At 39.1% G+C, this 25,396-nt stretch overlaps 1 protein-coding gene across 7 annotated transcripts in view; it reads left to right on the top strand.

Moving 5' to 3' along the window:
* The window catches only part of FRMPD4 (FERM and PDZ domain containing 4), a 912,953-nt gene that overhangs the window by 782,961 nt on the left and 104,596 nt on the right, over window positions 1–25,396 (top strand). For all 7 annotated transcript variants that reach the window (XM_079123114.1, XM_079123113.1, XM_079123116.1 and 4 more), the window contains 2 exons: window positions 15,383–15,543; window positions 20,588–20,690. In XM_079123114.1, coding sequence (XP_078979240.1) covers window positions 15,383–15,543; window positions 20,588–20,690 — 264 coding nt within the window. The remainder of the gene's footprint in view (window positions 1–15,382; window positions 15,544–20,587; window positions 20,691–25,396) is intronic.

The raw sequence follows: 25,396 nt of genomic DNA, 5'->3' as shown, positions 1-25,396 counted from the left end.
CCATCTATGCTAAGCCAATGGCCAATATCATTCTAAATGGTGAAAAACTGAAAGCATTACCCCTAAAACCTGAAACAAGGCAGGGATGCCCTCTTTCCCCACTTCTATTCAACATCGTCCTTGAAACTCTAGCCAGAGCAATTAGACAAACCAAAGAAATTAAAGGGATATGAATAGGAAAAGAAGAACTCAAACTATCCCTATTTGCTGATGACAGCATTATATATTTAGAATAATCAGGAAATTCCACTAGAAAACTTTTAGAACTCATAAGTGAATTCAGTAAATTAGAAGGATATAAGATCAATGCTCATAAATCTAATGTATTTTTATACTTAAGTGATGAATCTTCAGAAAGAGAAGTAAGGAAAACTACCCCATTCGCAATAGCCTGGAAAAAAATAAATTATATGGGAATCAATCTAACAAAAGAGGTGAAAGACCTCTGCAGTGAGAACTACGGAACACTAAAGAAAGAAATTAAAGAAAATCTTAGAAGATGGAAAGATCTCCCATGTTCTTGGATAGGCAGAATTAGTATTGTCAAAATGGCCATACTACCAAAAGTGCTATACAGATTCAATGCAATTCCAATTAAAATTCCAATGATATAACTTACAGAAATAGAGCAAGCAATTATGAAATTCATCTGGAAGAATAAGAAACCCAGAATAGCTAAAGAAATCCTTAGCAGGAAGAGTAAACCAGGGGGTATCGCAATACCAGAATTTCAACTATACTACAAAGCAATAGTAACAAAAATGGCATGGTATTGGTACCAAAATAGACAGGTAAATCAATGGTACAGAATAGAGGACACAGACACAAACCCAAATAAATACAATTTTCTCATTCTAGACAAAGGTGCCAAATATATGCAATGGAGAAAAGATAGCCTCTTCAACAATTGGTGCTGGGAAAACTGGAAATCCATATGCAGCAGAATGAAATTAAACCCCTATCTCTCACCCTGCACAAAACTCAACTCAAAATGGATCAAGGACCTTGGAATTCAACCAGAGACCTTGCGTCTTATAGAAGAAAAAGTAGGTTCAAATCTTCAACATGTCAGCTTAGGATCCTGTTCCTTAACAGGACTCCCATAGCACAAGAAATAAAAGCAAGAATCAAAAACTGGGATATATTCAAACTAAAAAGCTTTCTCTCAGCAAAAGAAACTATCAGTAATGTGAAGAGAGAGCCTACAGAGTGGGAGAAAATCTTTGCCACTCATACTTCATATAGAGCACTAATTTCCAGAATATATAAAGAACTCAAAAACTCTACACCAAGAATACAAATAACCCAATCAACAAATGGACTAAGGAAATGAACAGACACTTCACAAAAGATCTACAAGGGGGGGGGTTTTCAAGATGGCGGCCTAGAGGGTGGCTGCATTTCGTGTTGCTCCAGGACTCAGGATTCAAGAGAGGAGATATTGGGACGCTTGGGACCAACTCAAAGTAGCTGGGTGACTCTCACCCCCTGGGGGGGCATCCCGGATGGGACGGGGGTCCCGGAACGCAGGAAACTTTGTGAAATAGAACTGCCGGCGAGACGCCCCTCCCCCCGCTGGAGCAGTGAACTCGGATAGCTGGGAGCGCCGTAGAGGAGGCCGCTCGGCACAGCGCTGGGACTCGGAGCAGCCACTGGGGCTCCGGCGGCTGCCCGGGGGAGGAGTGGCGGGGAGAACTGTGTGGACTCAGGACACCGGGGCCTGCCCTGAGGAGGAGGAGAGGAGCGTGGCCACTTGGATTCGGAGAGACTGCACCAGAGCTGCAGGCGGTTGCCAGAGGAGAAGCTGCGCGGCGAGCTGTTTGGAATCAGAACGACGCTTCTGAACCCCGGGGCCTGCCCTGAGGACGAGGAGGAAGAGGAGCGGCCGCTTGGATTCGGGTGACTACACAGGAGCTACAGGCGGTTGCCAGAGAAGGGGCTGCGTGGCGAGCTGTTTGGACTCTGACCACTTCTGAACCCCGGGGCCTGCCCGGAGGAGTAGGAGAAGGAGGAGAAGGAGCGCGGCGGGTCCTTTGGACTCGCAGTGACTGCATTAGCGCTACAGGCGGCTGCTCAGAGGAGAAGGCGAGTGGTGAGTTGTTTGGTCTTAAAGTGACAGCTCCTGAACACAGGGGGGCTGCCTGGAGGAGAAGCGTGGTGGGACGCTTGGTCTTGAGTGGCTGCACTTGAGCTCCGGGCGGTGCCCAGAGGACCCGTGCAGCGGGTCACGTGGATTCAGAGCCACTCAGAGGGACTGCTCCTGAACACCTGGGGGGTTATCTGGAGAAGGAGGAGGAACGGGGAGGGTCACTTCGACTCGGAGTGATTGATTGCCCCGGGCTACGGGTGGTTGGTGGGAGGAGGAGGCACGAAGTGAGTTTCTTGGACTCCTAGTGACCGCACCGGCATACTGGGCGGCTGTCTGGAGGAAGAGGCCTGTGGCGGGTCTCTGGGACTCAGAGCGATTGTTCGGGGCCACAGGTGGCTGCTCAGAGGAGGGGCCATGCAGCCAGGCGATTAGGTGCAGAACAGGGTCCCAGGATCTAGGAGGCTTCTGGGTGGAAGAGCCGCACAGAGACAGGCTTAGGGCGGAGCGAAGGTTCCAGGCCTATGGGCAAATTCTCTGAGGAGGGGCAGCCTAAGGAGATTCATCTGCGAAGGGTGAGGCTCCCAGGCCCAGGAGGTAGGGCCGGGCCCCTGGAAACTTTGCAGAGGAAGGCAGCCCAGCCCAGGCAGTAGCTGTAAATTGAGGGGAACCTCTAGGAGGAAACTGACCAGCGAGACCTCCCCACTGGGTGAGTCTTCCCTGCCTGGTGAGGTTTCCCCACAAGGACGGTAAAACCAGAGACACAGGCCCAAACAGGCCTTGCCTCAGCCCACAGCCTAGGTCCCCTTTGGATGACCATTGGTCAACAAGTGGAGGCACCTCTGCCCACTAGCAGGGAATATACCCGACCTGAAGGCCACCACTCCTAGAGAGGCAGCTTCCTTGTGGAGCACCGCATTATCAACTTCCTCCAAGACTTCAGCCTACTGAAGGCTAAGAGGGGATATATATAGAAATCTTCAGGGACATTGTAAATCAACAGAGGAAATCTGCAATATCTCAGCGGTCCACTGATATCTGAACAATATGAGAAAACAAGGAAAGAAAATGCTGCAAACAAATCTAGATGTTACATCAATAAAACCCAATGAAAGCATGGCAGAAGAAATGACAGAAAAGGAGTTCAGAATGTACATAATTAAAATGATCAGAGAAGCAAACGATGAGATGAAAGAGCAAATGCAAGCATTGAATGATCGCACCAATCGACAGTTAAAAGAGCAAATACAGGAAGCAAAAGATCATTTCAATAAAGAGTTAGAGATATTGAAAAAAAAACAAACAGAAATCCTTGACATGAAGGAAACAATAAACCAAATTAAGAACTCCATAGAAAGCATATCCAATAGGATAGAACACCTGGAAGACAGAACCTCAGACATTGAAGACAAAATATTTAACCTTGAAAACAAAGTTGAACAAACAGAGAAGATGGTAAGAAATCATGAACAGAATCTACAAGAACTATGGGATATCATGAAAAGGCCAAATTTAAGAATTATTGGGATTGAGGAAGGCCTAGAGAAACAAGCCAAAGGAATGAACAACCTATTCAATGAAATAGTATCAGAAAATTTCCCAAATCTGAAGAATGAAATGGAAAATCAAGTTCAAGAGGCTTACAGGACTCCAAATACACAAAATTACAACAGACCCACACCAAGGCACATTATAATGAAAATACCTAACATACAAAATAAAGACAGAATTTTAAAGGCTGTGAGAGAAAAGAACCAAATTACATTCAGGGGGATACCAATACGCATATCAGCAGATTTTTCAATCCAGACCCTAGAAGCTAGAAGGTCCTGGAACAACATTTTTCAAGCCCTGAAAGAAAATGGATGCCAACCAAGAATCTTATACCCAGCAAAACTTACCTTCAAATTTGACGATGAAATAAAATCCTTCCATGATAAACAAAAGCAAAAGAATTTACAAAAAGAAAGCCAGCATTACAGAACATTCTCAACAAAATATTCCATGAGGAAGAGATGAAAAACAAAGAAGCAAATCAGCAAAGGGAGGAATTATCCTAAAGGAATTGTCAAATAAAGGAGGAAACAAGTTGTGTCAAACAAATAAATAAACAAAATTTTAAAAATGAACCAAATGACCGGGAAACCAAATCATTTCTCTATAATAACCCTGAATGTTAATGGCCTGAATTCATCAATCAAAAGACATAGACTGGCAGACTGGATTAAAAAGAAAGATCCAACAATATGTTGCCTGCAAGAGACTCACCTCATAGAAAAAGATACCCATAGATTAAAGGTGAAAGGATGGGGAAAAACATACCATGCACATGGACTCAGCAAAAAAGCTGGAGTATCCATCCTCATTTCAGATAATGTGGACTTCAAGCCAAAGTTAGTCAGAAGGGATAAAGAAGGTCATTTCATACTGCTTAAGGGAAGCATAAATCAGCAAGATATAACAATCATAAACATCTATGCCCCAAACAGTGGCTCATCTATGTATGTCAAACAAATCCTTCTCAATTTCAGAAACCAAATAGACCACAACACAATAATACTAGGTGATTTTAACACGCCGCTCTCACCACTGGACAGATCTTCCAGACAAAAATTGAACAAAGAAACCATAGATCTCAACAACACAATCAATAATTTAGACTTAACGGACATTTATAGAATATTCCATCCAACCAAGAGTGAATACACTTTCTTCTCAGCAGCACATGGATCCTTCTCTAAAACAGACCATATATTATGCCACAAAGCTAATGTTAGCAAATACAAGAAGATAGAGACACTAGCATGTATTCTATCAGATCATAATGGATTGAAGTTAGAAATAAATGAAAGAGTAAAACACAGAAACTATTCCAACATCTGGAGATTAAACAATATGCTATTATATGATGAATGGATAACAGAAGATATTAGGAAGGAAATTAAAAAATTCTTAGAGGTAAATGAGAACAAAGAAACATCATATCAAAACCTCTGGGACACTATGAAAGCAGTACTTAGAGGGAAATTTATTTCATGGAGCGCATTTAATAAAAGAAGTAAAACTCAACAAATAAACAACCTAACACTACAGCTCAAAGCCTTAGATAAAGAAGAACAGAACAGCACCAAAAGTAGTAGAAGACAGGAAATAGTTAAACTCAGAGCTGAAATCAATGAAATTGAAACAAAAGAAACAATACACAAAATTGACAAAATAAATAGTTGGTTCTTCGAAAAAATAAACAAAATTGATAAACCTTTAGCCACACTAACAAAGAGAAGACGAGAGAAAACCCAAATCACTAAAATTCGGAATGAACAAGGAAATATCACAACAGACAGGATGGAAATACAAAACATAATTAGAAGCTATTTTGAAAATCTATACTCCAACAAAATAGAAAATTTCGAAGACATCAACAGGTTTCTAGAGACATATGAATTGCCTAAACTGAATGAGGAGGACATAAACAATTTAAATAGACCAATTTCAAGTACTGAAATAGAAGAAGTCATCAAAAGCCTACCAACAAAGAAAAGTCCGGGACCAGATGGGTTCTCAGCCGAGTTCTACAAAACCTTTAAGGAAGAGCTCATTCCAATACTTCTCAAAGTATTCCATAAATAGAAGAGGAGGGAACCCTCCCAAACTCATTCTATGAAGCCAATATCACACTGATACCTAAAACAGACAGAGACTCATCAAGGAAAGAAAATTTCAGACCAATATCCTTAATGAACATCGACGCAAAAATTCTCAACAAAATTTTAGCAAATCGCATACAAAAACATATTAAAAAGATAGTGCACCATGATCAAGTGGGTTTCATCCCAGGGATGCAAGTTTGGTTCAACATCAGGAAATCAATAAACGTAATTCACCATATTAATAGACTTAAAGTCAAGAATCACATGATTATTTCAATAGATGCAGAAAAAGCATTTGATAAAATACAGCACCCCTTCATGCTCAAAACACTAGAAAAAATAGGGATAGTGGGAACATTCCTTAACATTGTAAAGGCCATTTATGCTAAGCCCATGGCTAATATCATTCTAAATGGTGAGAAACTGAAAGCATTCCCCCTAAAAACTGGAACAAGGCAGGGATGCCCTCTTTCACCACTTCTATTCAACATCGTTCTTGAGACTCTGGCCAGAGCAATTAGACAAACCAAAGAAATTAAAGGGATACGAATTGGAAAAGAAGAACTCAAACTATCCCTGTTCGCTGATGACATGATTATATATTTAGAGGAACCTGGAAATTCCACCAGAAAACTCTTAGAACTCATAAGTGATTTCAGTAAAGTAGCAGGTTACAAGATCAATGCTCATAAATCCAATGCATTTTTATACATAAGTGATGAATCTTCAGAAAGAGAAATTACGAAAACTACCCCATTCACAATAGCCTCGAAAAAAATAAAATACTTGGGAATCAATCTCACAAAAGAGGTGAAAGACCTCTACAATGAGAACTATACAACACTAAAGAAAGAAATTAAAGAACACCTTAGAAGATGGAAAGATCTTCCATGTTCTTGGATAGGAAGAATTAATATTGTCAAAATGGCCATACTACCTAAAGTGCTATACAAATTCAATGCAATTCCAATTAAAATCCCAATTGTGTACCTTACAGAAATAGAGCAAGCAATTATGAAATTCATCTGGAAGAATAAGAAACCCAGAATAGCTAAAGCAATCCTTAGCAGGAAGAGTGAAACAGGGGGTATTGCAATACCAGATCTTCAACTCTACTACAAAGCAATAGTAACAAAAACGGCATGGTATTGGTACCAAAATAGAAAGGTAGATCAATGGTACAGAATAGAGGACACGGACACAAACCCAAATAAATACAATTTTCTCATACTAGACAAAGGGGCCAAAAATATGCAATGGAGAAAAGATAGCCTCTTCAACAAATGGTGCTGGGAGAATTGGAAATCCATATGCAACAGAATGAAACTAAACCCATATCTGTCACCATGCACGAAACTAAACTCAAAATGGATTAAGGACCTCAGAATCAGACCAGAGACCCTGCAGATTATAGAAGAAAAAGTAGGTCCAAATCTTCACCTTGTTGGTCTAGGACCAGACTTCCTTAACAGGACTCCCATAGCACAAGAAATAAAAGCTAGAATCAACCACTGGGATAGATTCAAACTAAAAAGCTTTCTCTCAGCAAAGGAAACTATCAGCAATGCGAAGAAAGAGCCAACAGAGTGGGAGAATATCTTTGCCAATCATACTTCAGATAGAGCACTAATCTCCAGAATCTATAAAGAACTCAAAAAACTCTACTCCAAGAATTCTAATAGTCCAGTCAACAAATGGGCTAAGGAAATGAATAGACACTTCACAGAAGAAGATCTACAAGCAATCAACAAACATATGGAAAAATGTTCAACATCTCTAGTAATAAGAGAAATGCAAATCAAAACCACCCTAAGATTCCATCTCACCCCAATTAGAATGGCGATTATCAAGAATACGAGCAACTACAGGTGTTGGCGAGGATGTGGGGAGAAAGGTACACTCATACACTGCTGGTGGGGCTGCAAATTAGTGCAGCCACTATGGAAAGCAGTGTGGAGATTCCTTAGAAAACTTGGAATGGAACCACCATTTGACCCAGCTATCCCACTCCTTGGCCTATACCCAAAGGACTTAAAATCTGCATACTACAGAAATACAGCCACATCAATGTTCATAGCTGCTCAATTCACAATAGCCAGACTGTGGAACCAACCTAGATGCCCTTCAATTGATGAGTGGATAAAGAAACTGTGGTATATATATACTATGGAATATTACTCAGCCATAAAGAATGATAAAATTATGACATTTGCAGGCAAATGGATGAAATTGGAGAATATCATGCTAAGTGAGATAAGCCAATCTCAAAAAGCCAAAGGACGAATGATATCGCTAATAAGTGGAGGATGACACATAATGGGGGGGAGGGAAGGGTTAGAGTTAGGGTTAGGGAGGGGGGCAAGTATGGAGGAAGGAACTACTGTATAGAGGGTAAAGAGGGGTGGGAGAGGTGGGGGGAAGGGAAAAAATAACAGAATGAATCAAACAACATTGCTCTATGTAAATTTATGATTACACAAATGGTATGCCTTTACGCCATGTACAAACAGAGAAACAACATGTATCCCATTTGTTTACAATAAAAAAAAAAAAAAAGAGAAAAAAAAAATTAAAGATCCATGATGGACAAAATACATGAGTTTTATACAAACACAGGATCTGGCACAGGCTCTCTTCTCCTTTAACTTTCTTTTTCTTTCTGGACTGTATTTCTTAATAAAATTACAGCCACTCAAAAAAAAAAAAAAAAAAAAAAAAAAAAGATCTACAAGGAATCAACTGATATATGAAAAAATGTTCAACATCTCTAGTAATAAGAGAAATGCAAATCAAAACTACCCTAAGATTCCATCTCACCCCAATTAGAATGGCAATTATCAAGAATACAAGCAACAGTAGGTGTTGGCGAGGATGTGGGGAAAAAGGTACACTCATACATTGCTGGAGGGGTTGCAAATTAGTGCAGCCACTCTGGAAAGCAGTATGGAGATTCCTTAGAAAACTTGGAATGGAACCACCATTTGACCCAGCTATCCCACTCCTTGGCCTATACCCAAAGGTCTTAAAATTAGCATACTATAGTGATGCAGCCACATCAATGTTCATAGCTGTTCAAATCACAATAGCCAGATTGTGGAACCAACCTAGATGCCCTTCGATTGATGAATGGATAAAGAAACTGTGATTTATATACATATATACACACACACACACACACACACACACACACACAATGGAATATATATATATATATTCCATTGTATATATATTCCAAGAATATATATTCCATTCCAAGAAACTGGTGTGTGTGTATATATATATAATGGAATATCACTCAGCCATAAAGAATAATAACATTATGGCATTTGCAGGCAAATGAATGAAATTGGAGAATATCATGGTGAGATAAACCAATGTCCAAAAACCAAAGGACGAATGATCTTGTTGATAAGTGGATGATGACACATAATTGGGGGTGGGAGGGGGGCAAGAGAGTCAGAGGTTGATTATTTTGTGATGATTTATCCTGACAGCCCGGTGAACAAGAAAATGATAATTTTTCAGGAGGTTATCTTCAATATATAAGCAAAGAGAATACAATAATAATTAACAAAAACTAAAGAGCTAGAACAAGCAGTTCAAATGCATATTTGATTGTGTTTCTATCCTTATTTGGGTGGGAAAATATCAATGAAGGTACTCGGCCAATATATGACTCTGATGACACAGAGGATGGCAGAATCAGAGATAAAAGGGCCTGTGCCTGCCTCAACCCTCATTATAGAACATAACTAGTGCTTCTCATTATCCCCACAGAACAGGCATGCTCCTCAGTCCTCTATCCAGTGGTCACTTAGTGATCAGGGAACATGGCCAAGGAAAATTTATTAACAGTGATTCAGTCACTAGGGAGCCTGGATTATTCTACCTTCTTTTATTCTTTTGTGTTTTGGTATAGTATCGCCTAGTGTCTGTCAAATGGTATTTGGACTTACTGTGTGAATGCATTTAATATGACTTTTTGAGTTGAAAGCCTCAGAGCTTACCTAAGAATCCTGAGTCATTTTAATGAGACAGTTGGGCTTCAGGTATTTGAAACATTCAGTTTGTTTTCATATAGTAAGATTGAATAAGTTCATGATATCTGAAAGTTATTCCTTTCTAGTCATTGACCTCCAGTGATGCAAAATAATAGCCAATTTTTTGAGTGCTTACTGTGTGCCAGACATTTTTCACAACTATCTTAAGCATTTGATACAGTTTCTAACATCATTTTCCTGATGGTGACAGTGAGGCACAGTGTGACAAAATAATTTGTGTGGGTTGTATCCCCAGGAAATGGTGGGACTCGGACTCAAATGCAGGCAGTCTGACTCCAAAGTCTCATTCAAACAACCGTTCTCATGTTCACCCTATACCTAGGCATTTGTTTCTTGAGTATACCAGAAAGTGTCGCCTCCTAGAAGAGAAAATGTCTTCTGTAGATTACTGCAGATAGATCAGCCAAAATGCTTATGGGTCTGTCCTCACTAAGAGCAGATGTGTACAGGATCAATCAAGTAATTCCTTTTTTTTTTTTTTCTTTTTTTTTGGTATTTCTGGGAATTGAACCTAGGGTCTTATGCATAAAAGGCAAGCACTCTACCAACTGAGTTATATCCACAGTGGAAGAAGGTTTCAGAGTAGGAGTCCCACCCTGCTTTGCCACAATGGCCTCCAAATCAATTTAAAGCCCAACAATTTATACCAACCCTGTCTTTCTCAACCTGGTCCAAGCCATCATGATCTTTTGTTAGGATTAATTCAGTGAGCCCAAAAATGCTCTCCCTGCTCCTACCAGTGTCCCCTCCTTTCTGTTCTCAGTCTAGCAACTAGATTCTATTCCTTCCATCTAGAACTTTTCAATGGTTTCCTGTTTCAGTCAGAACAAAACACCAAGTCCTTCGGGAGCCTGTGTGATCTGCACCCATCCCCCATCACTTCTTTACTCCTCCCCTCACTGATTCCAAACTGTACCCCACCCCATACTGGCCTCTACTACTGTGGAACCTTCTTCCTGCACTACCTGTTCTCAGTGAGAATGGACCCACGAGTATGTTGGCTGTTGTGAGGCATGCCTTCACCAGCATGTTGCTCCTCAAGTCCTTTGTACTTTGAGGCCCCTATGTTTTAAGGGCTCCTTCCCAGCTCTTGATACAACATGGTAGCCCCTCCCTCAGCAGCTCTCTATCCTCCCTCCCTGCATTAATTATCTCCTTAATATTTATAATGACTTGATATAGCACATATTTTACTAATTAGTTTATTTTCTATCAGTGAATATTAGCGTGGACGTTTTATTTTTTGTCTGCTTTCTTTCCTTTTGTATTCCCAGAACTGAAAACCCAGTGGGCATTTAATAAGTTGACTAAATGAATAAAGGGGTGTATTATGGAGTGAATTTGGAGGATTAAGCAAACTAGCATATGGCCAGCATTTAGAACAAACAATGCTTAGCATGAAATTAATGGTTAATAATGTCATGTTATATTATATATTATACTAATGTAATGGTTATTTAGTGAATGTTGCATTGAAATATTAGATACTACTTATCAGGTAGTAGAAAGAGGGTAATAATCAAGCTACAGATGTTTTTAATACTTTAATTTACATTGGCTCCAGAAGGTAATCAGGGGAAATTATTTGTGTCCTCTTTTCCTATTGTCTAGAAGATATACTTCCCACACTTTGCTGGGAAGATGAGTAGTCCTCAGACCTTGCTGTACTTTGAAATCACCTGGAGATCTGTGAAACATTGATCTTGCCCCCCACCCCGACCATATATTCTGATGTGATTGATCTGGGCACACCCCAGGCATTAGGATGTTTTAGTGCTCCCCAGGTGATTCCAATATGCAGCAAAGTTAGGTAATTTCTGTTGTAAGTTTGTCGTAAAACTGGCAGCAGCAGGAAGAGATCCTTTCTGTGCTTGGAACTGAGAGTTAAGCCTGCTTTGGTTCCATGGCACACGTGGCCTTTAACAAGTCCCTTAGATCGAAAGACCTTTACCAGTTTCTTGTATACATCTACTGTGGCTGTGGTGAAAACTCAGAACTCAGGACCAGGCTCCAAAAATGTGGACTCCCCTTCCTTCTTTCTTCCCTCCCTCCTTCCTTCCCTTTATTTCCCTTCCATCCTTTGTTCCATCTAGGGATAAAAGGAGAGGATTGTTTCCAGATGTGGCACTAGAATGACATGCTCTGACATGGTGCTTTCTTACAGGAGGCAAGAGAATCTGACATGTCCATCATCCTTAGGTGGCCCCACTCTCCTTTAGGCACAGACAGCCATAACTGTTTCAGGCCTGTGATGGTTCAATGTCATGAGGTCAAGTTTCTGTCCAGTAGGGTCCAATGTAGAGAATCCCAGGTCCTTCTTATGTCCTGGTCCCCAGCCTTGACTTCCCTACTCTTCCCTGGGTTTCACTTCCTCCCTGCAGGGACCCCCTATCTGCAGCTCCTGCACTGGCCACTGGAACTCATTCTATATTGGTTTTGCTTCCTTCCTCAGGGATTGAATTCTTTCCCCTGACCACAGGCCTCTTCATGAGATCTTCTTCCACATCCCTTCACCTTCCCTTCATGTGCTCCACTTAGGAGACATGTTCAATCTCTCCTTTTTGACTATAATACCTCCACTCTGAGCCAAGGCTTTTCTAGAATCATGGGAGGACATTGAGGATAGTACACTATCAGGGACAGATTCATGGGTGTGTGACCAATGTAGTCACACAGGACCTTGGGCTACGTTTAATGACTATTTTTTTGTTTGTTTGTTTTTGTATTTGGGGTGGGAGGACTACTGGGAATTGTTCCCAGGGGTACTGAGCTATATCCTTAACCCTTTTTATTTTATTTTTCTTTATTTTGAGAAAGGGTCTTGCTAATTTGTCAAGAGTCTCCCTAACATGCTGAGGATGGCCTTAAACTTGCAGTCCTCCTGCTTCAACCTCTGCAATCTCTGAGATTACAGGCTTGAGCCACCATGTCAGACCTCTTAAAATTCTTTTTTTTAATTTATTTTTATTGTAAACAAATGGGATACATGTTGTTTCTGTTTGTACATGGAGTAACAGCATACCATTTGCGTAGTGATACATTTACATAGGGTAATAGTGTTTGATTCATTCTGTTATTTTTTCCTTCCCCCCCACCCCTCCCACCCCTCTTTTCCCTCTATATAGTCCCTCCTTCCTCCATTCTTGCCTCCCTTCCACCCCCCGTTATGTGTCATCATCCGCTTATCAGTGAGATCATTCGCCTTTTGGATTTTTGAGATTGGCTTATCTCACTTAGCATGATATTCTCCAATTTCATCCATTTGCCTGCAAATGCCATAATTTTATCATTCTTTATGGCTGAGTAATATTCCATTGTATGTATGTATATATATATATATTAACAATTGTTATATATAATATATATATATATATATGTATGGGTCATGGGTGTGTGACCAATGTAGTCACACAGGACCATATATATATAACAATGTAGTCACACACCCATATATATATAACAATTGTTATATATAATATATATAACAATGTTACAATGTTTTATATATATATATATATATATATATATATATATAAAACAATTTCTTTATCCATTCATCAACTGAAGGACATCTAGGTTGGTTCCACAGTCTGGCTATTGTGAATTGAGCAGCTATGAACATTGATGTGGCTGATTTGTAGTATGCTGATTTTAAGTCCTTTGGGTATAGGCTGAGGAGTGGGATAGCTGGATCAAATGGTGGGTCCATTTCAAGTTTTCTGAGGAATCTCCACACTGCTTTCCACAGTGGCTGCACTAATTTGCAACTCCACCAGCAATGTATGAGGGTACCTTTTTCCCCACGTCCTCTCCAACACCTATTGTTGCTTGTAAAATTCTTAATCAAGAAATGAAAATAGGGAGCCCCACCTTTTCATTTTGCACTGTCCCTGCAAATTATGTAGCTGTCCTTATGTAGGCATTTAAAATCTAAACACCTAGTGTGAATCAAACCTTACTTTCACCTGAGAAGAGGGTGACCTCCGTCAAGTTATTTTCTTCTCTTGGTGTTTGCAAAGAAGGGGTGGATAGGGTTGAATAGTTCCATCATAAGAGAGTTTTTAAGGATGAATTAAGGTAACAAATGAGTGATATCACGTGGCACACAACAAGCTAGTCCTTTTTTACCTAGCATTCTAGACACAAACAGCTAAATTGAAATGATGCTTTCTCTCTGTAAAAAAGGGACTTTAAAATTTTATTTTTCTAGACAGTGATATATACCCAAAGGACAGATCCTAGAGGGCTTTCATTGATCTTACTTAACTCTTATTAATTACACAGAAGGACAACAGGATTCCTCCTTCCCTGTCTTTCTTTATTACATTTCAACAATATGTTGTCCAGATGGCATATAGAGTAGCATCATCCATGGTATTTTAAAATGATCTTATTTTACTTATTGAAGAAGATTAGAGAGAAAAAAAAATTGAATTAAGCCCATGTCATTGAAATAATCTCAGCTTACATTACTCTAAGCAGATTTCTAGTGTTCAAATTAATAACTCTTCCCCCAAGGATGTCTGCCTTGGACAATGTGCATGATGAAGACTTCATTAGAAGTCATGGCAGTTTGTCTTTGACCTGACTCTTTGCCATACTGACCATGGACCCTGAACAACAATAAACTGTGATTTTTTTATCTCAGTTTCCTTATTGGAAAATGATAGACAAAAATGCCTGCTCTGCTCCCTTGTTCTCAAGGTTGTTTTGTGAATCAAAAGCATTTTGAAAATTTCTGAATACTGTATAAATTTCAACTGTAGATTATTGATAAGACTTCTGGAGTTGAGATTTTAATGAAAAGACTCATTTAAATCACTAAAATATATTTCCAGAGAGTAAACTCCGAAAGCTAAATTTGCAGCTCCTTTGGAGGGTGGAAAGTATTTGGCACCAGTATGACCTGTCATCACCACAATAATCCATATTACTTCAATTTCACTGAGGCCAGAGCCATACTAAATGTCCATAGTCCTTTGGGGAAGTTTCTTAGATATGTTATAACTTGATAATTTTCCACAAATATGTTTCTCTGTACTTATTAATTCAATATTTATTGAGAATCTACTATGTACCAGACCTTATAGGTACCTGAGAGAATCCAGTGAATAAAACTATATTCATTGCTCTCATGGGATATCCATTCTAGTGTGGACAGCAAAATAATAAAGATAAACAGCATATTAGCATATGACTAGTGCTGTGGGGAAAAAGTAGAAAAGGGTAAAGGGAATTGGGGGAGCAGGGTGGCCATTTAAATTTATAATGCCAGCAAGTCCTCTTTAAGAGGGTGAGCAAAGGATTGAAAGAAGTGAGGGTGAGCCATACAGTCATCTGCAGGACAAGCATTCCAGGTTGGGGGGAACAGTCCTTATGAAGGCCTAAGGCAGAAATTAGTTAAGAGTTTTCAAGGAACAACAAGAGGTTCATGAAAGAAACATGACTATGGTTCTGTCTAGCTCTTTCCCACTCTCTATCAGACAGAGAATAGGTTTTGAAACTAGAAAGCATGTGATGTACAAGTCCGATGCCAAATACATACATTGATGCCTCCTTTCTCTTATTTGTTCTTTTTTCCACAGTCACATGACACAGGCAATTCCATTTGATGACCCTCGGTTAGAAAGCTGCCAAATCATCCCTCCAGCTCCCCGGAAGGTGGAGATGAGGAGAGACCCTGTGCTGGGTTTTGGTTTCGTGGCAGGGAGTGAAAAACCAGTGGTCGTTCGCTCAGTAACACCAGGTAAGGATACAACCCCATTCCTTGTTCTCCTAGAACTATATGCCATACCTTTCCAGGATGACTGTTTTTCACTTTCCTGAGTCCAGGCTGTGAAGGCTAGATGTGTTTTGCCAATACATGCAGAGTACTAAAGATCAAAAATTTCTCCCTAAACTAGTTTTTAAACTGTCAGATCCATCAAAGCATTTGACTCAGGAAAAATACTGATCCATGATCTGTAACCATGGAAATGACCCACTTCTTCACATGTAAATGCAAACAATAAAAAGTAGGCATTGTACTGATGAATTCCTTAATGAAAAAAAGGCAGAAAGTGGTGTTTGGGTTATAGTAAAACTTAGTCTTTGGGGTAGTTCCATTACTTTACAAAAATGTAATGCTTTCCCTCTCATTGGAGGCAGAATATATTCCCCTATCCCATTGCTGTTGGGCTGAACTAAGTGACTGACTTTGGCCAATGACATGTTAGAAAGGTGACATAAACAAAGACTTGATATAAGCTCACACAGTTTAACTTGTTTCTTGAGTGTCTACTATGGCCATTAGAAGAGTCTTCCTCAAGTAGCATCTGTCCATTTTGCCTGATCCCCAAAATGAACATCAAGACTGGCACCCAACAAGACTGCAACCTGGAACTAATTATAGCCCGATCTTCAGTATGAAGCAGAACTTCCCAGCTGACCCTGGCCTAAATCCACCTGTCTTTTGGTATCCTAAAGTCCCACAGGAATGAAAAGAAGTAGTTATTGGACACCCTACTGAGTTTGGGAGTGATTTTATTTACAGCAGATGCTGAATAATATGTGCCAAATTTCTTAAATTCTATAATATGATAATTATTAGATTTATCACAATCATTCTTATTAGAGTATACATATGTTCCACTACCAACCCAGATGAATACAATAGACCATGATGTAATTGCCTGAAGTGAACTGACTTTGCCTTTCTAGAAATATTGTGCTTTTATATTTTATTTATTATATACATTTATGTACTTATTGTAATGGACTCAAATTGGATTTTATTTTCAGACAGAAGAAAGTTCTCTGTTGTTCTCCAGAATTTTGCAAATCAGTAACAGAATTCAATAGCAAAGTATACTTATGTGTACAGATTCTGGCATTTAATTGCCCAAGTTTGTGTCTGTCCTCTGCCCCTTATTAGACTTTTTATCTTCCATTGTAATTCCCTGCTTTTCAGGTTAATGTATCTCCTCTGTGTCATCTGTACTATGAGGATCATAGTAGTATGTAACTTACAGGGCCATGGAGAAGGTACAATAAGTTAGAAAAGAGGTAGAGACATATTTATCATTTCATAACTGTTTATTATTATTATTATTATTATTATTATTATTATTAAACAACTCTCAAATATTTGACCAGTTGAGTCTGTCAATTATGGGAAACTCAAGTCAACTAGTGAGCTGGTATAGATTTTAGAAGTTGATTAAATTTTAACTTTTTATTAGTTTGACATAATATGCCCCAGGCATGCACCACAAATACCACTTCAGATTTGTGCTATTAAGTGTTGCTTGCAATCCTACTGCTGTCTCACCACACAGCTTTTTATTCAATTAAATGTAGATCATATTTTAGTTCTCTGTGTGTGATTGTTCAGCTCAAAAAATTGAGAACTTATTCTCAAAGTAGATTTGTTCCTTTTTTATTATAATAAAATAAGTAAAAAACAAACAATGTAAATAGTATGTAGGAGAGAGAAAAAATGTCAACTCCTGCTACAAAGAGATAACCACTATTCACATAGACATAGAGAATATGTATAATAGACATAATTCTGTGAATGCAAAACCACACATATATTATCCATTATATATGTAATGTGTGTGTGTGTGCATGTATGTGCACACATACTTTTTTCTAAGAGGGCTATATTTTGCATGCAGTTTCATACTATTGGGATAGTTTAACATTATTAGTGATGAGGTTCTCTGAGGTTCAAGTCCTCCCAGGAGCTGCCTAGAGATTAACATTTTGTTTTTCACTTTTTTGTCTTATCTCACTATTCTTTCAGCCTCTTCTCTACTTTTCCCTCAACTCTCCTTACCTTCAAAGACACTAACACCAACTATTAAACAGTTTTGGTAAGAGTAGAAAAAAGTGAAAACTGAGGTCAAAGAATACTACTTCCAGTTATTTGTATCAGTGAAAATGTTGGTCAAGTAAACTCTGCCTATCACAAAAATGACTCTATACTAAGTTCCAAGTGTTTTCAGTGCTGTGACCAGAATTTCTATACCTGACAGCTCAGTCTTCAGAGTAAAGTGGATGAGACAATTCTCTGAAAGATTCCACTGTTTCATATATTGAAAGTATTGTGTGTTATTTTCACCAGAATTATTTATCTAAGTTGCCTGATTAAATAATAATATTTCCATTGGATCAATATGTATGGGTCAAATGTAAGATTATGTCCTGTTGATCTGAGAGGGTTTTTTATTCTCAGCAGAATAGTTAATATCTATCCTTCAAACAGCTATTTTGAAAACATTTCTGTATTTGGTCTGCCTTTGACTTCTAACCATTGCTTTGACTGAATTAGAATGACTGTTTGCATACAATCAAATAGTTACAATAAGTTTTCTCAAGTTCCCAGATCTGTGAAATGAATATCTTCTATCACTGATATGGGTACATGTTAAGGTTTCCCTACTTTCTTACTCCCTAGAAAGAAGACACATTTATAGTACAGTTTTAGTGACCCATATGCCAAGTGCCTGGGTTGATAGAGAAAAACTGAATGGTTTTCAGTTCTTTGTTCTGGGCATGAGGTGTTCATTTCAATTACTGAACAAAGTAATTGTGATATTATTTGAAAGATAGTATTTCAGCTTCCCTGTCACCCAGTGCCAGACTTTTGTAAATAGAGTTCAAATGATAATGCCACATAGTGCTATATCAGTATTTGGAGGTAATTGCACCTATCTAGACAAGTGAGAATAACCCAAATACTTGTTTTGGGGTTTTTATTTAAATACAGATGTGTGCTTCACACAGATGTGACTTTCAATTTACCTGTCAAGAGACCTGGCAGTTACCAGGTTTTGAATTGTGAGGACAAGTTCAAGAGTGACATTGGCCATTCTGAACTTATAGGAGTCTATAGACCCAAGATGAGATCCAGTCCTATCTTCATGTCATTTTTTTTTTCACATATGTGAAACTCAATTGTCTCACTATATGGAAGAAATTACAATATTTAGTAAGCTTATCAGGCAAAACAGTTAGCTCATTGCCAGCTACACAATAACTGCTCAACCAACATTAATTTCCTACTCCCTCATTGGAAACTCAAATGAAAGAGAAAAACAGCCTCTGAATTTCAGAAGCTGTCAGACCTTCATAACTGGGCCTGGCTATTCTGTTGAACTTGAACAGTGTCACCAAATCTCAACACCAGGACAAGGCAACTCTGGCTCTGATGGACCAAGACAAAAACGAGACTCCTTGTACTGACATGTGAGCAGAGACACAAAAATCCAAGCACAGTCTAAACCACAAGCATGACCATGTATGCCCCTCTGCAGAGACATGTTTAAGTAGCCCTAGGATGGTGGCTGGCGTTGGGCCAAGAGGTGGCGTATAGTGTTAGCATGGCGTGATCTACTTTTGCCTGATTAGTTAATGTCTCCTCTGTGCTTGGTAAACAGATGTTTCTCATTCTTTCTTGATTGGTACCATGACGCATGCTCCAACCATGCTACTTAATCCTAAGCTGATTGGCTGCCTTAGTATATATAAGACATTCTCTTCACCTGGGAGGAGATGGCAGGGCACAGGACTAAGAACGCACCTCTAGCATGCACCTCTAGGTCGCAGATCGCAGGACTAAGCAGACAACTCTAGGTCGCAGATCACACATTGCAGAACGCAGGATGGAGGACTAAAGCCACACCTCTAGGTCGCAGGTTGCAGGCCGCAGGCCGCATGCCGCATGCCGCACCCCGCACCTCCAAGAAGCGACACACCTTTAAGAAGCAGTAGACCTTTGATAAGCGTAGCCTCTCTGAAAGAGTAGCACCTCTAAAATTAAGCAAAGTCTCTCTCTAAGCAAAGTCTCTCTTTCTCTAAGCAAAGCCTCTCTTCCTCTCAAAGCCTCTCTTCCTCTAAGCAAAGTCTCTCTTCCTCTAAGCAAAGCCTCTCTTCCTCTATAAACTAGCGAAGAAGCAAGTAAGCAAGGAAGTAGCCTAGATAAAGATAATAGAAGTAGTTCATTCCCAGTCCACCTCCGATAAATTCCCACGGGATTATTGCTGCGGGTGGCAACACCCCTCTGCCAGATGATGTGAATGACTGCTGTTAATCAATCACAACCTACTTTTGCTTCCTTCATCTTACCTAGTAGACAATTATTAAGATGTTCATGACAAAATCACTCCCGTTTTCCATTAGCATCCAATCCAAGGAAAACACCCCATTTCCTTGAACCTGCCCCAACAGCACCTAACACAAGGTTAAAACTTCTAGTAAGTCCTGACTAACACCCTCTGATTGAAATGCCTTGTGATTTCCCACAAAGTCTGTCTCCCTACTCATAATGAGCAAATAAATGCAATGTTGTTCAAATCAAGTTGTGCCCAGGTTGTTGCAGCTTTGGCTGCAGGTAACACAGCTGTTTGACTGCTTTGGGGGAAGATACCTTCTTTTAGAAGCCTTGACTAGCAGCATCAGCAGTCCCTGAACATGCATTATCTCACCATGCACCCCTGTGTGATAACAGGATGAACAGGTCATTCATAAGCACATTAAAGTGTGGGAAGTGCTGGTAGCCTGACTCTCAATCTGGTCCATGAAGTTTTAGAAAACATGGATGCATATGTCTCATCCCAAAAGTTTCTGGTTTAATTGATTAGGGTGTAGCTTGGGATCTCAGACTTATCCAAAGGCCCCCAGGTGTAACTGGGTTTTGTCTTTGCTGATTGGACCACCTCCTCACAGTGAATCATGATGGTGAGAGGGAAATTTGGATGGTTTGCCAATGGTGTTCTCAACTGCACTTCACTCTTGTGTGTTTTCAGGTGGCCCCTCAGAAGGCAAATTGATCCCAGGAGATCAGATTGTAATGATTAATGATGAACCGGTCAGTGCTGCACCCAGGGAGAGGGTCATCGACCTGGTCAGGTAGGTGAATCATTTACTTCATCTTGTCATGAAGGCTGCTGCACATCTCTGAGGCCTTATCTAGAAATGCAAGAGATGCCTAAGGGCTAATTTAGGTCAGAAGCACCAACTTACACATGCATATTAACGAAAATATGATAGTAATATGAAAACACATGCTCCATTAGCACAGAATGCTTATTTGTCCACTCTCTTAACACTGAGGATCCATGTATTTCTGCTCAAAAATGTATTTTTCCATTTCTGCATCCAAAGTTTGCATTTTTTCCTTCCAGAATTACTAACACATTGATTTTTTCCTAATCAGGAAGATCAAAATGCAATGCCTAAATTCAGCTTTAAGTGATGAGTAATTTTATATACATAATTCCATGGTTACACAAACATACACATACAGTTCACTGATTTTTCATACTTGACTGAGTGATTCATTACTGAATTTTGAGATCATCAACTGAGGCAAAAGGATAATTAGGATAATTAGGTCAAATCTGGGACAGGTAAAGAAATGTGCTTGGTTCGTTGGTTCAGTTTTATTGTGGATTTAGTAGTTAGTTATGTGATATTCTTAATTGGGCACCAGAAAATATGTTTGTGTAATTTTTAAAAATATTAGCAAAGAATTCCCTTAAAAGCTCACTGGATTTATACTTTCTCAGTGAATTTAGAGCAAGAGAAGTCTTTAGAAGTTATCCAAATGGAGATCTTTCTATCATATGAACAGATCTACTTATGCTATGGGGGTGTTGAGGTATAAGAAGGTGTGGCATTTGTCTTTTATAAACTGATCTTTTAAAGCAAGTTTGGAGTGGAAGCTAAAGCTATCAGAACACTTGAAACTGAATATTTATGATCTAATATATATGCTCACTCATAGCAAAAAGTACCTCTGTACTTTGGGAAAGACATTAAGTGAAGTATTTTTAGGGTCTTCTGGAGAAATTTTCTTGCACGAACCCGGTATAGCTTCTACTTCACAGTAGTCATGAATTATCAAGCATACTTGGAAGAACTGAGAGATGAGTAAGACAGGAAAATATAAAGTGAGAGGACTCAGTTTTAGGATGACCAACCATCCGATTTTTCAGCAATGGAAAAGCCCACATCCTGGAAAAACTCCTTCACCCTGGAATGGTTGGTACCTACCATGGTCTGAATGTTAGTATTTCCCCTTCCCAATTCATAGTTTTCAATCTAATATCTATTACCTGTTGGGGTCTTTGAGGAAGTGATTAAGTCAAGAGAGTGGAGACCTCAGGTATGGGATTACCACCCTCATTAAAGAGGTGGAAGGGAGATGCCTTACGCCTTCTGCCAGGTGAGAACACAGCAAGAAAGTGCTATCTATGAGGCAGGCATGGGGCATTCACCCATTCTGAATGTGCTGGTGATTTGATCTTGGACTTTCCAGCTTTGGAACTATGAGAAATAAGTTTGTATTATTTATAAATTACACAGTCTAAGGTACTTTTTATAAGCAACCCAAAGGGATTAAGATAGTAATTCTAGTCAGGACCTGATATAATGGAACATTTTCAGTTGGATTGAAAGATTGTGTCTGTACTCAAATGGTATCTCCAAAGGATGTTATTGCCTGGGAACAAGCACTGAGACTTAAGTTATATTCACCCTGCATCAGGAATAAGACTTGAGAATCATTCCAGTCTTTCTGTGGACCAGGAATACAAGAATAGGAAAAGATTCTGTATTTGAGAGACTTTGGGAGGGAGTTGTAATGTTACTATTTAGGGTGACTTCTATCTTGAGAGGCATGTGGGTGTCAGCAGGGACATACCTCATCCAGGAAGGCTCTGAGCCTTTTGTTGGCTTGCATCCTGAAGTACCATGTTTGGGCCTAATGGCAGAAGTCACATTTTGTTTTCCCCTAGGCACACACCTCTGTGATCAGTTCTATTGATTTCTGTGCTAGGAGAGTGATAGAAGAAACAATATATCTGTGTTTTGGTTTCCTGTGACTGAATTGCTTGCTGCAGGACAGGATGGAGAAAAAGCTATCTAAAAGTGTGATCATTTCCTAGCAATCTTACCTGGGGCACTTAGAAAGTTGCTTTATTTTTTTTCCTCAAGATAGAATTTTTTCTTTCTGGTTTAACACATTGTGAAAGAAAATGGCATTTCTGAAAACAAAGCACTCCCTATAGGACCTTATATGTAATGGAATAAATGAACCACTTAAAAGAAGGGATGGCAAGTAACAACTCAAAGTCAAAATGCAGTCTTCCACAGGGATGCCCTCTTTCACCACTCCTATTCAATATCGTTCTTGAGACTCTAGCCAGAGCAATTAGACAGACCAAGGAAATTAAAGGAATACAAATAGGAAAAGAAGAACTCAAACTATCCCTATTTGCGGATGATATGATTATATACTTAGAGGAACCAGGAAATTCCACCAGAAAACTCTTAGAACTCATAAGTGAATTCAGTAAAGTAGCAGATTACAAGATCAATGCCCATAAATCCAACGCATTTTTATACATAAGTGATGAATCTTCAGAAAGAGAAATTATGAAAACTACCCCATTCACCATAGCATCGAATAAAATAAAATACTTGGGAATCAATCTCACAAAAGAGGTAAAAGACCTCTACAATGAGAACTACAGAACACTAAAGAAAGAAATCGAAGAAAACCTTAGAAGATGGAAAGATCTCCCATGTTCTTGGATAGGCCGAATTAATATTGTCAAAATGGCCATACTACCAAAAGTGCTATACAGATTCAATGCAATCCCAATTAAAATCCCAATGACGTACCTTACAGAAATAGAGCAAGCAATCATGAAATTCATCTGGAAGAATAAGAAACCCAGAATAGCTAAAGCAATCCTTCGCAGGAAAAATGAAGCAGGGGGTATCGCAATACCCGAACTTCAACTTTATTACAAAGCAATAGTAACAAAGACGGCATGGTACTGGTACCAAAATAGAAAGGTAGATCAATGGTACAGAATAGAGGACACGGACACAAACCCAAATAAATACAACTTTCTAATACTAGACAAAGGCGCCAAAAATATGCAATGGAGAAAAGATAGCCTCTTCAACAAATGGTGCTGGGAGAATTGGAAATCCATATGCAACAGAATGAAACTAAACCCATATCTCTCACCCTGCACAAAACTCAACTCAAAATGGATTAAGGACCTTGGAATCAGACCAGAGACTCTGCAGATTATAGAAGAAAAAGTAGGTCCCGATCTTCAACATGTCGGCCTAGGACCAGACTTCCTCAACAGGACTCCCATAGCCCAAGAAATAAAAGCTAGAATCAATAACTGGGATAGATTCAAACTAAAAAGCTTTCTTTCGCAAAGGAAACTATCAGTAATGTGAAGAAAGAGCCTACAGAGTGGGAGAATATCTTTGCCAATCATACTTCAGATAGAGCACTAATCTCCAGAATCTATAAAGAACTCAAAAAACTCTACACCAACAATACAAATAATCCAATCGACAAATGGGCTAAGGAAATGAACAGACACTTCACAGAAGAAGATGTACAAGCAATCAATAAACATGAAAAATGTTCAACATCTCTAGTAATAAGAGAAATGCAAATCAAAACCACCCTAAGATTCCATCTCACCCCAATTAGAATGGCGATTATCAAAAATACAAGCAACAGGTGTTGGTGAGGATGTGGGGAGAAAGGTACACTCATACATTGCTGGTGGGGCTGCAAATTAGTGCAGCCACTCTGGAAAGCAGTGTGGAGATTCCTTAGAAAACTTGGAATGGACCCTCCATTTGACCCAGCTATCCCACTCCTTGGCCTATACCCAAAGGACTTAAAATCAGCATACTACAGAGATACAGCCACATCAATGTTCATAGCTGCTCAATTCACAATAGCCAGACTATGGAACCAACCTATATGCCCTTCAATTGATGAGTGGATAAAGAAACTGTGGTATATATACACAATGGAATATTACTCAGCCATAAAGAATGACAAAATTATGGCATTTGCAGGCAAATGGATGAAATTGGAGAATATCATGCTAAGTGAGATAAGCCAATCTCAAAAAGCCAAGGGACGAATGATATCGCTCTTAAGTGGAGGATGACACATAAAGGGGGGGAGGGAAGGGTTAATGTTAAGGTTAGAGTTAGGGTTAGGGAGGGGGGCAAGTATGGAGGAAGAAAGTACTGTATAGAGGGTAAAGAGGGGTGGGAGGGGTGGGGGGAAGGGAAAAAATAACAGAATGAATCAAACAACATTACTGTATGTGGATTTATGATTACACAAATGGTATGCCTTTGCTCCATGTACAAACAGAGAGGCAACATGTATCCCATTTGTTTACAATAAAAAATAAATAAATAAATAAATAAATAAATAAATAAATAAAATTTAAAAAAAAAATTCAGTCTTCCATATGCTTTTTTCAAAACCTGTGATTCAAGAATAGCTTTTCCATTTTTAAAAGTAAGAAAAATATAAGAATAATATTTTGTGATGCATGAAAATCATTTGAAGTTCAAATTTCCAAATTCATATGGTTTCACTCATTAATTTATATATTATCTAAATAATATATATGCTTTCTCCCTATAATAGCATAGTTGAGCAAATAACCTGTGCCCTGCAAAATGTAAAATACTATCAGAACCTCTAGAGAAAAAAAATTACCAACCCTTATAGAATAATCTAATTATATTGTATTTTCTTTGGTTAGGCC

The sequence above is a fragment of the Sciurus vulgaris genome, assembly GCF_902686455.1.
Source record: "Sciurus vulgaris genome assembly, chromosome: X".
Classification (NCBI taxonomy): Eukaryota; Metazoa; Chordata; class Mammalia; order Rodentia; family Sciuridae; genus Sciurus; species Sciurus vulgaris.
The sequence above is the reverse complement of the archived record's forward strand: the minus strand, read 5'-3'. Positions and strand labels throughout refer to the sequence as shown.